Source organism: Lissotriton helveticus, chromosome 7 (genome assembly GCF_964261635.1).
Source record: "Lissotriton helveticus chromosome 7, aLisHel1.1, whole genome shotgun sequence".
In the NCBI taxonomy this organism is placed as follows: Eukaryota; Metazoa; Chordata; class Amphibia; order Caudata; family Salamandridae; genus Lissotriton; species Lissotriton helveticus.
In genome coordinates, this window is record NC_136068.1 from 110,486,223 (window position 1) to 110,501,381 (window position 15,159).

Here is a 15,159-nt window from a genome sequence, read left to right on the forward strand (position 1 = left end):
TGCTCCGAACGCCTCCGGGACGCTGACGGGCAGGACTCTGGCACGACTCAGGCACAGCGAGGGCGCACCCGCTACGCGATCCCGCTGCGCGTTAGAGGACAGGTTTAAGTAGGGCCACCAGGTGTGATCAGCCCCACTCGGACGCTCAAGATTGCGCCCAAAAAGCGTCGCTACCCCTCCCAAGATGGCGCCGGAACTACACTCGAGGCTAAGCCCCCAGAACCGGACCCGCTAAAGCAGTGGTGAGGAGTCCAATTATGTGCAGGTAAGGGGACAACTACCCCGTTAAAAGCAGGGAAAAACGAAAATAATAAAAAACCAAAATAAGCCAAAGGGAGTTTAAAAGCACAGCACGGTTCTAACACAACGCTAGAAGCAAGGCAAGCTGCCAAGCAGGGCGAGTGTATCCTGTTAAGGCTGAGCAGCGAAACTGACCGCCTTAAGTAGGGCCACCAGGTGTGATCAGCCCCACTCGGACGCTCAAGATGGCGCCCAAAAAGCGTCGCTACCCCTCCCAAGATGGCGCCGGAACTACACTCGAGGCTAAGCCCCCAGAACCGGACCCGCTAAAGCAGCAGTGAGGAGTCCAATTATGTGCAGGTAAGGGGACAACTACCCCGTTAAAAGCAGGGAAAAACGAAAATAATAAAAAACCAAAATAAGCCAAAGGGAGTTTAAAAGCACAGCACGCTTCTAACACAACGCTAGAAGCAAGGCAAGCTACCAAGCAGGGCAAGTGTATCCTGTTAAGGCAGAGCAGCGAAACTGACCGCCTTTAGTAGGGCCACCAGGTGTGATCAGCCCCACTCGGACGCTCAAGATGGCGCCCAAAAAGCGTCGCTACCCCTCCCAAGATGGCGCCGGAACTACACTCGAGGCTAAGCCCCCAGAACCGGACCCGCTAAAGCAGCGGTGAGGAGTCCAATTATGTGCAGGTAAGGGGACAACTACCCCGTTAAAAGCAGGGAAAAACGAAAATGATAAAAAACCAAAATAAGCCAAAGGGAGTTTAAAAGCACAGCACGCTTCTAACACAACACTAGAAGCAAGGCAAGCTGCCAAGCAGGGCGAGTGTATCCTGTTAACCATAATATTAAACATTTCCTTAATCCTTTTTAAGTGTAGTTGCACTTGTTTCAGCATTGGATCTGTCAATTCACATGCTAGAATAATGCTCTCGTAATCAGACTGGAAACCCCGGTTCACCCTGTAACATACTATAATAAACAACAGGCATTTTTTGCAACTCATCATCATCTTTTTATGATCCAAACTGCAGCAATACTCTACCTCCAGCTGACGATTATCCTATTATTATATTGAAATTACTATTGTGAGTTAATTAAAACAATCAGTTGCCTTAGCCTAATGCTAATTATTTCTATATTCATAAATTGCATAAAATGATTAAATATCTTCTATTACAGTAAATAAATGCTAACTCTAACCTGTAATCTACTTTTTCAGTATGTTAATTCACATGAAATATTCTATCTTTATTGAAATCCTTGTGCTATTATTTTAATAATAAGACTAGTTATAACACCAACTCTAAAGAGTATAGATTTTTTAGTAACTTTTCCACACGAAAACATCTCCAGGTATAACTGATAATGGGCTACATGTAACATCAGGAGTAATATCATAAGAAAATGTAGCATTGCTCAAGACAATACATTGCTTTATCATCCTCAAATGACTAGACAAGTGGAAAGAGTTAATTGTATTGTAAAAAGAGATTATAGTTAGCCATTGAGAAAAGTTTAGTACAGTGGGAAACAGGGAAATGATTTGTTTTCACCACACTACATCATGTTCAACCACTGAAAGCAAGGTATTTGCTGATAGGACAGAAGACAGTTTCCACATTTACTTTTGCAGGTCTAGGTGAATCAAGTGCAATACAAACAAGTAGTCTCAGACATACAGATTATTACAAAACCAGTACACATGACCACACAGTGATTAAACCACAAGATTGTGTTAATGTCAAGAAGGCAACTTGTGTGATAATGGAAGAAATGAGATCCAGCCTGCTGATGAGTGTGGAGATGTGAATGGAGTGATTTTTTGGTTTGTAAACCATGGTGGTACTAAATAAAACATGATGAATATTATAAAGGGTCCTTCTATGAAAGAAGCAAAACAAAATGAAAAGAAGATGTATATTAATTATCTGGCTGCAGTGAAGAGTTGAAATGAATGCAAAATAAAGGAACACAGAGAATAGTAGGAGAGTGCAAAGCAGAATTATCTTACAGGGGAAGCGTTCATGTCCTGCATAAGTTGTTGCAACTAAAGAGCAGGTTTGGAATTAACAAAGCTCCATTCCCAGATGTTTGCGATGAACGGGATCCTACAAGACACGAAAAATTCCATCATGGTTGGTGGACTGTACTAAAACTGTGAAGCTTGGTTGTTGTTTTTTTTATGTTAGAATAATACATTTTTGAAGCTCAGCGGAAGATACGTTTTGCATTCAAGATGTGTTCTTAAAGGCTGTAGATCATGCAACAGCTTCTACTGTTTATTTAATGCCCTTGTATTTTGCTTAACACAATTTTCCCTAATGACACAGATATTAGATTGTCAACATGTAATAGCTATGAGGTGATTTTCAGACTTTCTTGATAAACACTATGCATATGAATACAAACTACATGCACCATATATAAATATTTCCCTTGTGGACATCTTGAAAATGGTCTGGACCACATGGTCTAGACCTCATCACCCAATGCTGGATATCCTTACTATAAAACCTCACTGGCAAGACAAGAAGGTTTATCTAAACCGTACTCTTTTCCATGAAGCCTCTGTAGGAACTTTGGGTGCTAAATGATGCATTGTGTGTATGTCAGTCAGAGTGGATATAAGGTGATTGTTTCAAGCTGGCTTGCCTGCTGCTGAAAGTTACCTCATTGTTCATGTCTCACCCTAACTCCTATTTCAATATTGTACAGGTGCAGGTATCTGTGAACCAGTACAGCATTGAGCTTTACATTGACTGTCGGAAAATAGACAAAAAGCCAATTGAGAGGGCTTCAAAATTCACCACCGATGGCTTTGAGATGCTGGGAAAGCTGACGGGCACCCGAGGACCACGGAGTGGGTCAGCTGGGGTGAGTTGGACCCTTCTCATTTTTAAAAAGTTTTTTTTATTGTTTCTTACCATAATGTATATTATCAGCTAGTCATGAAAAGAACTGTACAGTAAGTTAAGATGAAATGAAATAAAGAAAAACACTCCATTTGTTTCCATATTTTTATAATCCAAAGTTACTCTCCATGTAATAATGAAAACAGAAAATCAAGAGGAGATGTATCTCATCTACCTTTTGGTAAATATGGTTGACATATGTCAACGTTTTCCCTTATTCTCAAGTTGTAGTCACTAGGCACTATCAATGACGAAATCGCTTTTGATCCCATTAACAAAGATGTTCACTATTTGCTATGAGATAAAAATGTGTGCCTCTAAAGTAGGGGCCGGTGAAACCACAAATTATTTCATGAAATGCCATTGATTTACACAATTTGGTTGCTAATATCTCATGGGAATATTTAAAACAAGGATATGACTCTCATGTGAGATACGAGACAAGGTTTTACTGCTCCCTCTGATTGTCCTGCTTGAAACATTCTTACATAGAGGTAGTATGACGGAACCCTGCATGCACTTACACTGTATGCATTTACAAAGCAGTCACTACCCCGACTTCAACGTTACCACGCGTTACTTTACCACGCAAGCCGTTACAACAACTTGCTTTAGAGGACGCTGGACTTTGAAATAGTATAAATTACTATTCCAACTCCAGTCTACACAACAGTAGGGAAGGTGTTGGACTTAGAAATCCTCTCCAGTCCAACAATTTGCCCCCTACAGCAAGTCAATGTAACAACTTGTGGGTTAAAGAAACGTGTGGTAACATCACAGTTGGGGGAAGTGACTTTGATTTAAAGGCAGGTCGTTGTTAAGACTGTGGAAATGATGTTTCCCATTCCATAGATGAAGATCATGTAAAAATTACAAAAATCCATATTTGTGAATACTTTACAAAAGATTCTATGGCGCATAAAATTTCCTGTGTACAAATATTCATCCCTATTACACAACCTCTTGGACTGTCATGTATGGCTTCCTAGATTTCTGATGACCTTGTCCATGAGAGGTATTGTGATGGATAAGCCATATTCAGTGTAACCTAGGATGGATACAGGCTTTGCCAATGCTTGTTATTTTCTCTCTCTGAGTTCCACTACTTTCTTTGTACCTTTTCGTCCTCTCTATTTGCCTTCCAACTCCCACCCTTTTGTTTTCTTCGGCTTCTTCTCTTTCTGCTTTTCTTTCCTTCGAATCTAATTTTCTTTCTACCGCGGCCGGTGCAGCCAAATGCGGTGAGGCGGGGTGGAGTGGGGATTTCGACAACGCTCTTACGTGCATGGGCCGCGATTGTGCTACCGTCTTTATCTGTCTAACCCCTTCTGACTTTGATTCATTTACTTTCCCTTCTATTTTTTTTAATTTGTCTTTATTTGCATTTCGTCAAATAATGTGATACAATGCATAAAAGCATTTATAATAGTCATACATTTCCAACATTGGCCCAATATTTCAACAGGTCACTAATGATACAGAGGAAGAGAAGGAGAAGAGACAAACGTGTGAAATGTATTAAAAGCCTTACCATTATAAGGAAGCTTGCCTCCGGGATGAAGCATCAGGTTCGAGGAATGTAGAGTAGATGGTGGACAATGCAATCGATAGAACAATGAAACCAAATGTAACAACTCTCTAGCCCACACCCGCCGACACCAATCAGAAGTAACTAAATAGCACCATGACAGTGTGAGGAAAGGCGTTTAATGGGATGACAGATTGTGTAGGCAGTGCAGTATCAATGGTGAGTCAAGGCAGGCTTCCCTCTGAAAACAGAGTCGGTCCTGCGCATGTTGGCAAGTAGCTCTGACAGGAACCTATCCCAGGCAGAGGTTATGGGGTATTTTCACAGCCTTTGGAGTCCTTCCGCTCGAGTGCCCTGCTTTCGGCTTGGGTTCAAGCCTCCATAGAAAGGGCCTAGTTGACTACTGTGGGAGGGGGACTTTGCACTTGATTTGGCGTTTAGCCAGTAGGAGTGCCAGGTCTATGAAGCGTGTGGATGCTTTAAACTTTTTAGGGCGATGTCTCAGGCCCAGTAACAATACCTGCCATGAATATAGGACATCGTATCCCACGCAGCAAGACAACTGGGTGGTGATATCTAGCCAGTAGTGTGCAAGGGATGGGCAGAGCCAAAACATATGTAGTAGATCAGCGCCAGGTAGCGTCAGTACGATGTAAATAGCGATTGAACTTGTGAGGGGTAAGGTACGCTCTGTGCAGTACATAGTATTGTATCAGTCAAAAGCAGGCATTGTGGGGCACTGGAGCGGTATATTCCAGTGTTCCACTGCTGAAAAGGCGGGATTTCACCTCTAGAGTCTGCTTACTGCCATTCGTTGTCGGCGAGGGGTGTTCAAAAGTCCACATCCCAGTGTTATCGCAAACGAATGAGAGGAATAGCAGCATGGGAGTGCTTGGAGCCTGCTGTTCCTTCCATGTGTTGTTCTCCACTTATGTATTCCTTTCCACTCTTCTTTTTATGCTTTTCCCCTGTGTTACTCACCTTATCTTCATTATGCTTTCCTTTTTTCTGCTTTCCCCCTTCACTATCCTCTGGTCTTTTTTCTCTTCTCCTTACAGACATGCAAACCTTGTGTCTTTGTCTTCTGTTCACTTCCATGTACGTTTGCATCCCCTCTCATCACCTTTATCTGCTCTTCCTTTCCCTACTATCCATTTCTTACTGCCATCTGTTTGTCCTCCACCTGTCCGTCTCTCGTCTACCTTAAGGTTTACCTCCACTCTTGCCGTTCTCCCCCATCCTACTCTCATATTCTTTCATCTAAATTTTTGTGCCTCCTTGTGAGCTCGCCATCTTCTGCCTTTCTCTCGTTTTGCTTTGTCTTCCCTCTCTGTGTCTCTCTGTCTACCTCCTTATTTACTCTTCCTTTCCATTCCCTCTTACCTCTAGCCCTTTTTCTCTCCTTTAACATTCGGTTCTCCTTACTGTTGCCTTTCCACTCAACCTTTTTCTATCCACCTTTCCCTTTCTTTCACTCTGCGTGCTATGCTTCCTCTTTAATTTCACCTTGTTTGTCTCAGCGTCTCCGAAGCCCATTTTCTTCCCTTCTCACTACATTCTCCTTTCGATCCTTAACTATGTGCCCCTCTATCTCTTGTCCCGCATTTACACGCCTCTACCCATTTGTTGTGGTCTTCTGTTCTCCTTCTGAGTCTCTCTACCCTCTCTCTGCCACCTCTCATCCACTAGGCCCTCTGGGCACTGTCTCGCCTCTCATTATCCGCCATCACTGGTCTTTATCTAACCCCTGACATCTTAAACACCCTTTGATCAGTGGCTTTCATTTTAGATTTTTCCTGAATCCTCCATTTGCTACAATCAGCTCTTTTCTTTGTTAAGCTCAGAAGTGCGCGTTTCAGCTGAAAGGTGACTTTTTGTATTGTTGGCGCGCTGCCATCCCAAGAGAAACGTGCTCTGACTCTTATCCTAACAAGAATTTACAGAGCAATTGGTCTAGCAACTGCAAATTTTGGAGCAATTGGCTTTGTAAATGGCAATGCCTTTTAAAAAATTAAAAGCCATTGTTATTTACAATACCAAAAGCAACACCTATTGCATTGCATAGCGTGTGTCTGTTACTGACCATATCTCGTTAGTAGGGATGGTGATGTGCAGGTGAGAGCTGCAGGGTTGAAATAAAAAATTTCAGAGAACACGAAACATCTAGGATTTAACATAAATAATTGTAAATGAAGTTTTAGGACACAGTCCTGCCAAGTACCACATATCAGGTGCTAGACTAACACATTTTAGTGTGGTGTCCACAGCACCGCACTAAAATGTGTTAGACACGCATTATAGCACCCCAGGTCCACCCCACAAGGCGCGCTTAACAGGACTTCTGTTTAATCAGCAAGCATGCTGTCCGTAAGTGCACTGTGCTAACTCTCAAACTACAGCTCATAGGCAAATCTCTAGCTTTAAGGAGCTGCGTACCAGGTGATCTATCACATCCTGTGGCATAAACAAATACAGCGCTCCGACATTGATCCCGGGGTCCATACCTTGACTGTTGTGACCTTTGCCATCTGTGCAAGCAGTGCGTCTGATTGGATCTGAGGTGGCGGATGGCAGCTTTTGTTTTTCCTTGCTGTGCCTGCTGAAATGATAGTGGTACCTCATCCGGTCCACATGCAACCCCACAGTGTTTTGAAAGTTCTGCCTATCTCCAGCCCCAACACTGCAGCAGTCTGCTTCCTTCCCCCGGGGCAATACATCGCAGGTGCCATATGGATTGGGAAGTAAGCAACATTTTACCTGCCCTCCTGCCATGTGTGTTGGGGGTTAAGGATGAACAGTGTAGGTGAGCACTGCGTCACTGTCTTTAAAGGTTCGGACCAGCTTGTGACTGTCATTGACTGGCGGCTGCGGCGGCGACACTCAGTTCCGACTACAAACTACACTGAGCCCCATAAATCTGTAAAAAAAGAGGATCAGCACCTGCCTATCAGCATGGCACCAATTTCAGTGCATCAGCACTTAAACAAGCAATTTAACAAGTCACTACTAGAGACCACCACACTGGACCTGCAGCATTTCCCAACTGGTAAGTGAGGATGTGCCTATCGGTCAGAACTACGGACTTCAGAACTAGTGAACCAGGCTCAAATCTCTGCGTTGATGCTCAACATCCTGTGACTCTGGGCAAATCACTTAATCTCCCCTTGCCTAAAATAAAATAAAAAAATGCATCCTTGTGTAGTATAACTGGTGCTCATATCAAGCACCCCAATACCTTTAAGTCAGCTTCATGCTATATAAAAGTGCAAAAAAAGGTGCCCAGTCAAGAAGGGTCAAAACACTGCCAGAGAGTGAAGCCTGTTTGGAGCGGTTTAATGTGGTATGCGCATGAAAGGTTTCACGTAGGGATTTGAATTTAATGATAAGTCTAGTTCTGGTAAGGTGCATGTAGCCAAACATGGTCTGGAAATGTTACACCTGAGACAGCAGTGTGGCCTGTCTGTGGTACAGCAAATAGGTGCACTGGAGTGCACGTAAAAATATAGGATGTGACAGATCAGTAGGTTATTGTCCTAGATTTAAGGTGTTTTGCAATAGTTTTAGCATCTTTTTAAACGTTCTCATTGCTCAAGGGGTGGAGAAAGGCAACGCAAACTAAGGTGGGAGGGGGCGGGAAGAAAGGCAACACAAACAAAGGAGGGAGGGGGTGGGAACAAAGTGAACACAGTCAATGGGAGGGGGCATGGGGAAAGGCAACACAAATTGCGGTGGAATAGGGGCAGTAATCCATAGTGCTTGGTGTGGAAAAACTCAGGATCTAAAACAAAATGGTGGTTGGGGTTGACTATACTAATAGGAATGTATTACTACCCAATGGAACCCTTTTTTTATTTTTTTATATCGATCTCAGAATAAGGTTGAGCAAAATAACAGGAATTTCCTAAACCTATGCCTTCCAGTTTCCCTGCAGCTCTCTGATGTTATCACACCTGATAGCAAGGCGCTTTACAATGTGATTCCAGAAATATATGCATGTGGCCGTTGTCTCAATTCAGGGTTATTTTACACATGAAAAGGAGTGTTATGCCAATATGATGTGCGAAGCACCTCCTTGTACCTTTACAATGTCCGGAGCCAAGGCATCGGAGGTGTCCGTATTTCCTGGCGTCGGTGGTGCAGACACCGCAGGGTCTCTGAGGTAGTCAAGTACCCACGAACAGCCTGGTATTGTAAAGTACAGTGCGTCACGGTGTGACGACGTGGTGTTAATGTCCCAGAGGATGGTGGCGCTGCTACACAGGAGAATGACCCCAAAGAGCAAGTAATTAAACAGGCCTTCCCATTTGCCTCTGTTTGTGTATGTGACGGGGTGTGGTGCAACTGCACTCACGAATGGGATCAAATTCAATAAATACTTTATCGTTCAGCTGTCGCCGCTGCGCTTGGAGCTCTGCTAGAACAGCCCAGACAGCTCTCCTGCTGTAACTGAAATGGTAAAGTAAATAAGTGTTTACCATCTGTTTTTATTCAGCTTCTTGTTTATATTTGCATCACGCTTTCACTTTCACTTTAAATGAAAGCGCAATACAAAAATAAACAGGCGACTGAGTGAAAACAGATGGCCCCCTAAAGAAATTGCTTTGCGACTGCCGCAAAGCAGACAATCCTGTCCGGATGGGCCGGACAAAAAAGGGAAAGGGTGGCAACAAAAAACCTCATTTCCACTGGCAGGCCATCGTTTAGCATAAACGGTGACGCCACTCCAGCCAATGAAAAAGAGGGGTGGGGCTTCAAGTCCCCTTCTGAAATCTTATCCTTAACAATATGTCTCGCCAAGCGAACAGCGCAGGAGCTGCAACGCTAGGCGAGACCTAAAAATAGGACAAGTGGTGCTCACAAGTGTGTGCAAAGTACCTTAAAGAGCACGGTGAGAGGTGATTCAAGATTTAAGAGGCAAATCTTCCTTTCATCTTACAGAGGTTTACCTATAACTAGGGCCACTGGAAGTATCTGATTTTTGCTGCCATGCTGTTTTTCACACAATTATGTATTTGCCACATTTTTCCACATAATCCATCATCTGCTGTATAACCTACAGATTTTAACAAAAAAAGGTTTCCAGCTCAAGTGGATCAAACGTTATTAAAAACGTCGTAATATGGTATGTTATGTTATGTTAAACGGGGTTTTGTAGAGCGCTCAGCTACTCAAATAGAGTGTCCGGCGCTTTCAGACCCAACCAGACACAGAACGAGAAAACTGATGGAATTATTGGCAGAACAGCCAGGTTTTGAGCTCTTTTCTAAATGACAGCAAGTTGTCGATCTTCCTTAGCGATAATGGCAATGCATTCCAAGCCTTGGGCGCAAGATATTTAAAGGAGCGGCCTCCGATGCGGGCAAGCCTGATAGCCGGGATCGTGGCCAGCGACAATGATGCTGAGCGTAAGGCTCTGGCCGGAAGATGAAAGCTGATCCTGTTCCTGAGGTAGTGGGCGCCCTTGCCATGCAAGGCCTTGAATGCAATTGTCAGGGTTTTAAAAGCAATGCGTTTTCGAATGGGCAGACAATGAAGAGATTTCAGAAGCCCCACGGAGTGGGATCTCCGGCTAGGACTAAAAATTGCCCGCGCCGCAGAGTTCTGCACCACCTGCAAGCGTGACAGAAGTTAGTCAGGGAGGCCAAGATAGAGCACATTCACTTAATTCAACCTAGATCCTATCAGGGCTTGAACAATCATCCTTCTATGGGCAATAGATAGGATTGGGAGGAATTTTCTTATCATTTTTAGCAGGCCAAAACATTGTCCAACCAGGCCCAGAATCTGCGTTTATGTATTTCCATGTAGTGGGAGGCCCTTCCTAAAGATTGACTGGCCACCTTTCTGTGGTTTATCGCTACATTTGGGTGTTAAACACGTACTAATGAGTTAAAACCTATGTCCAGCTAGTGTTAACAAGTGTAACAAGCATTGAAAATGCAATAGGTCTCGCCTTTGATTAAGTTAACGCTATTTGCTTTGCTAATGGTATTGTATAGCAAAGCAAATGGCTTTAACTTAATAAAAGGCGAGACCTATTGCATTTTAAATGCTTGTTCAGACTTGATTTTGGAGATGTCTGGTTACACACATGGAGATACTTGGGCAGTTTTGGCTATTTGAAAGCGAGATCCACCGACACACACCAGCCAGCAGGAAATAAAATAGGTCCAAAGCACCTGGAAAGTTAACAAGCACACATTGCTTTGAGTACTCGATTGCAGGTTTCACTTACCAACAACAGGGCACTTGCAGGGTCATTACCCTCCGATGTGGCAGCCTTCTGACTGAACGACTCTCCGCTGTTCTATGAAGAAGTGGAAAAAGTCTATAACGGAAGGCCCTGCTCAGCCCAGCCGAGCCAAGGAAGCCTGCAGGGACACATGTGGGCGGATACATATCCGCCAGTGCAGGCGGAAGGCGGGCATAGAGCCGCCCGTGCCCCTCCCAGCCCGCGCTCCCCATGAGGAACGGCCGGGGTGTGTCACCGAAAGCAGCTTTCATGGTATGCTGGTACAGGGAGCACTTGCTTTACCAGTTCCCATTTTGTTTGAGAAATGACTGCGAAGGCGACCGGTACATTCCTGTCGTGTAAGCTATGACACATCACCTGAGGGGGCGTTCTGTTCAGCACGTGGCGTATGCTGCCACGCAAATGTTATTTACAGTAAACGGGTTAGAAGCTTAGCTATTTTCTTTTAAGTCATAAATGCAACTTGAATTTAATTAACGGCGCTCTTCTAAGAAAACCGCTTCTACGTGAGTAATAATTTTAGACTTAGACAAAACCAGCATGTAAACACAATAAACACAATTCCTCCCTAATGGATGCCATATGGCTGTTTGAAGTGGAACACAATAGCCTTCCAAGCATGCCATAACACCAGTTAGTAAATGGTTTATAGAGAATTCAGATGTGCCGTGGTGTGTGTGTGTTTATTTGTGTATTCACAGAGGTTTCATTTATGTCAACATTTCTGCACGGAAAACCAGTGAAACTGAGAAGGAAGGGAAGCCGGCAAGTAATGAGTTTCCATGCAGAGTAATAGTACAGGGAAAAAATGCGTTAACTATACTATTTATTGTCCTTATTTATTAATCGCATTTTGATAAGGAACTCCATACCACCTCAAAGGGGCAAAACAAAACAAACAAGCGGCTGTGAAAGTGGAAGCGATCACGAAAGCGATCGTGCTAAGGCCACGCACATGAAAAGCTGCATTTTCGTTGCTATGGCAACAAATTGGCGTGGGACTGTCCACAGTCCCTACGGACACGCGCATGCCGTTTGCTATGGACAAATGGTGAGAGCAGCCATGTTTGTCCATGCAGACGCGTGCATGAAAGCCCTCGCAGAATTGATTCCAAAAGGTACTCGCAATAGCGAGGCAGCGCATGCACTGCTTTCGCCAGGTGAGACCTAAAAATGACATAATAATGAAGTAACACTATCACATTATGCGCCATATTTTGTCTTTTCTTGTATGATTGTCAGCCCGGCCCCAAAATGTGGGCTTCCCATGTTTCATAATCCAAGTTGTCCTGTTTATACTCCTAAATATGTGCAGTTGATGCAGTGCCTTTTGTGACCACTGGAGGAGAAAACCAGAACAGCTTAATAGGGGTTGAAGAAATTCCGATTTTTTTTTGCAAAATACAAATAACCTTTAAATGGATGATGTGTTGTGAAAATTAAACATAAGGGCGTACCTCACAATCTAAAGTCAGGTGACCTACCAGCTGGAGACTGGTTCACAGAGAAAATGAGTCTTGGCTCTGATTTAACTGTCCCTAGGAGGCATTTTATGCTCAAACCAGTGGCTTCTCCGAGAATATTATGCAAACGTGTGTGCCCACAAAAGGTCTCATAATGCCAGATTAGTGCAGTTTGCAAGATTTTGCCCAACAAAAAAATTCGCTTAGGCCTAACAGAGGCACAGGGCTCGGACTGAGACTTTTAAATGAATCAGGGACTACTGTGGCTCACCCCCCCCCCTACCCCCCGCACAGCACAACCTAACAAAATGGACAGTAAAACAGGATATTCAGGGCTCTCTAATTCTGCTCTTCACTCGCTTAAGTGAAGGTTGACTAAAGAAAAAAAAACTATAAATGGCCCAGTTATAGGTTTCATTTTTTATTTCGGGAAAAAGCCCATAAAACAAAACACAAATAAACCTTCAAAATGTAATACATTAAAAAAACTCCCCCATCATGTCAACCGACTACACAATTAATAGAACACTTCAATAAGAGATAAAAAAAATACGACATTGAATCAAGTAAAAATAATTTTCCTTTTCTAAAATGTATGCATTCAAAATCAATACTTTAAGCACAATGCAAATGCATTTAAGAAAAAAAATCTCAGCAGTTTAATATTGTCAAATGAAAACAGGGAACAAATAAAATAACCAGTTAAAGAGAAAAACCCTTGTATTTCCTTAGAAGCCATAATGAATGTAAACGACTACAAATTACTATTGGACCTAAAAATGTGTTGCTCTATCTTAAAATTCCTTATGCCCTGAGTGTTACAAAGAGGTCTTATCCCAGACCTTCTTGGTTTTACATACACTTGACAAAAGAAAATTAAATGACCCACATCCTCAATTCTATGTTTACAGAGGGTACAGAGCATTGATCTAATCAGGTCTTTCAATTGTAGATACATTTGTTCACTTGCAAAAGGCCCAACCTACATTTTATATATGAGGTTGGAAATGGACCAATTGTTTATCTCAAGAAATTGGAAGTTAATAGACCAGGATGAGGTGGTTGGGGCTCGACCATTTGCATTGCATTTACTACCCCTGAAGCATTATCCATTCGATTAGCACTCTACACTTCATAGGCACATGGTTGGAAGTGCGCTGCCATTGCTTTGACCCAATGTCCAAAGTGTTTCAGTGCATGAGGACCACTGAGGTGCGGTTATCATGTTATTGGACTCCGCACTCAGGGTTGTGATGATAAGGCGGCTGATGAAACAGTCATTGCTTGGATTGTGAAGGTGGCCAATGTGATGATCTCCTGGTGCATAACGGCGCTAAATAAACATTTCATGCTCCTGCTGGTTATTGGTTATTCTTTGTTAAGTAAAACTCTAGCGGTAAATTTGTGAACATGTAAAGCACTGGATTCTAGTTTTACCTGTAGGAAGCCATAGGAATAGAGACATAGAGTAAAGAGTTGTTACCGGTAGTTTTTATGCCACACCACTGTTTGAGCAACCCACCAATTTCATCCCGCTTAAGGCACAGATCAGCCAGCAGGTTATCCCCAGTTTACACACCTCTCAGGGGTTCCAGCTTGAAGCAGAGCTATCCATCAAGTTACAGATTTTTACCAACTAACCCGGTTCGGAACAAATTGGTCTGGCCTTAGACAACTGAGCTGTGCCGTAGGTTTGTAAGTGGTGCACACTCAGGTGTTAGATAGTTATCCTTTGGTTTGCATAGCTGTCACAGCCTCAGATTATCTCTTATCAAGTGAGGTAGGAGATAGCGTAACATGTCTGTATAATAGCTACTCAGACCTCCTGGGCTGAGGACTTGAACAGTAGCGGTATCACCTACTTAAGAGATCTCTCGGTCCTGGTAGCAAGACAGCAGACCTATAATCAAGATTTGTAAATCATACCTATGGAGCTCTCGGAGCCTTCATTCTGTTGCACAGCTTCTGAAGAGTCATACCTTAAACCACAGAGCTAACCCTAAGGCATGCACATTCTACATATGTAGCTCTTAGATGCTTCATTCTGTTACACAGCTGCTGAATTCTGAGAAGTTAGTCCTTAAACAGCAGAGCTACCCCTGAGGTTTGTACATGATACAAATGTACCTATTAGTGCCTTCAATCTGTTACACAGCTTCTGGAGAACTATACCGTAAAGCGGAGCTAGCCCTGAGGTTTGCAAACCATGGGGCAGATTTACAAGCCCCTTGCAACACTTTTACGCCATGTTGCGTCACTTTTGTGACGCAGCAGGGGCGTAAACCATGCGCTGCGTTGCGACTTATTTACAACGTGACGTATCTAGGCAGATGCGTCACATTGTAAAGCACTGCGCCACATAAAACCTGCGTCAGGTTTCATGTGGGCGTTCCGTCGCAGTGTGGGCATTCCGTCGGAGGAAAGCCTCGGAAAAGTGACGGAGTGAAATCCACAAGATTTCACTCAGTCACTTTTGCAACACCGCTGCGTCACAACCTTGCGCAAGCTTGAAGCAGGCGTAAGGCGTGAAGCAGCATGTTGGAGTTAGGCCGGGTTGGATCAGTGCTGGAGTTGCGTCGCGCCCGCCACACGACTGTCGCACTGCGCCAACCTTACGACGACCGATACATCATCCATCTGCCTATCCATACACCACGGCGCGCCGCATCCATGGTGGCGCACAGGTAGTTTTGCGTGACGCATCTTTCTTGGTGCATCCCTGCTGATTTGCAGGGATGCGCCAGAAGTTGTAAAT

At 43.6% G+C, this 15,159-nt stretch overlaps 1 protein-coding gene across 1 annotated transcript in view; it reads left to right on the forward strand.

Annotated features, from left to right (window-relative positions):
- Positions 1-15,159, forward strand: part of COL20A1 (collagen type XX alpha 1 chain) — a 511,940-nt gene that overhangs the window by 368,011 nt on the left and 128,770 nt on the right. Inside the window, exon 28 of the mRNA XM_078651638.1 lies at positions 2,964-3,122. Within this exon, the coding sequence (XP_078507764.1) occupies positions 2,964-3,122 (159 nt within the window). The remainder of the gene's footprint in view (positions 1-2,963; positions 3,123-15,159) is intronic.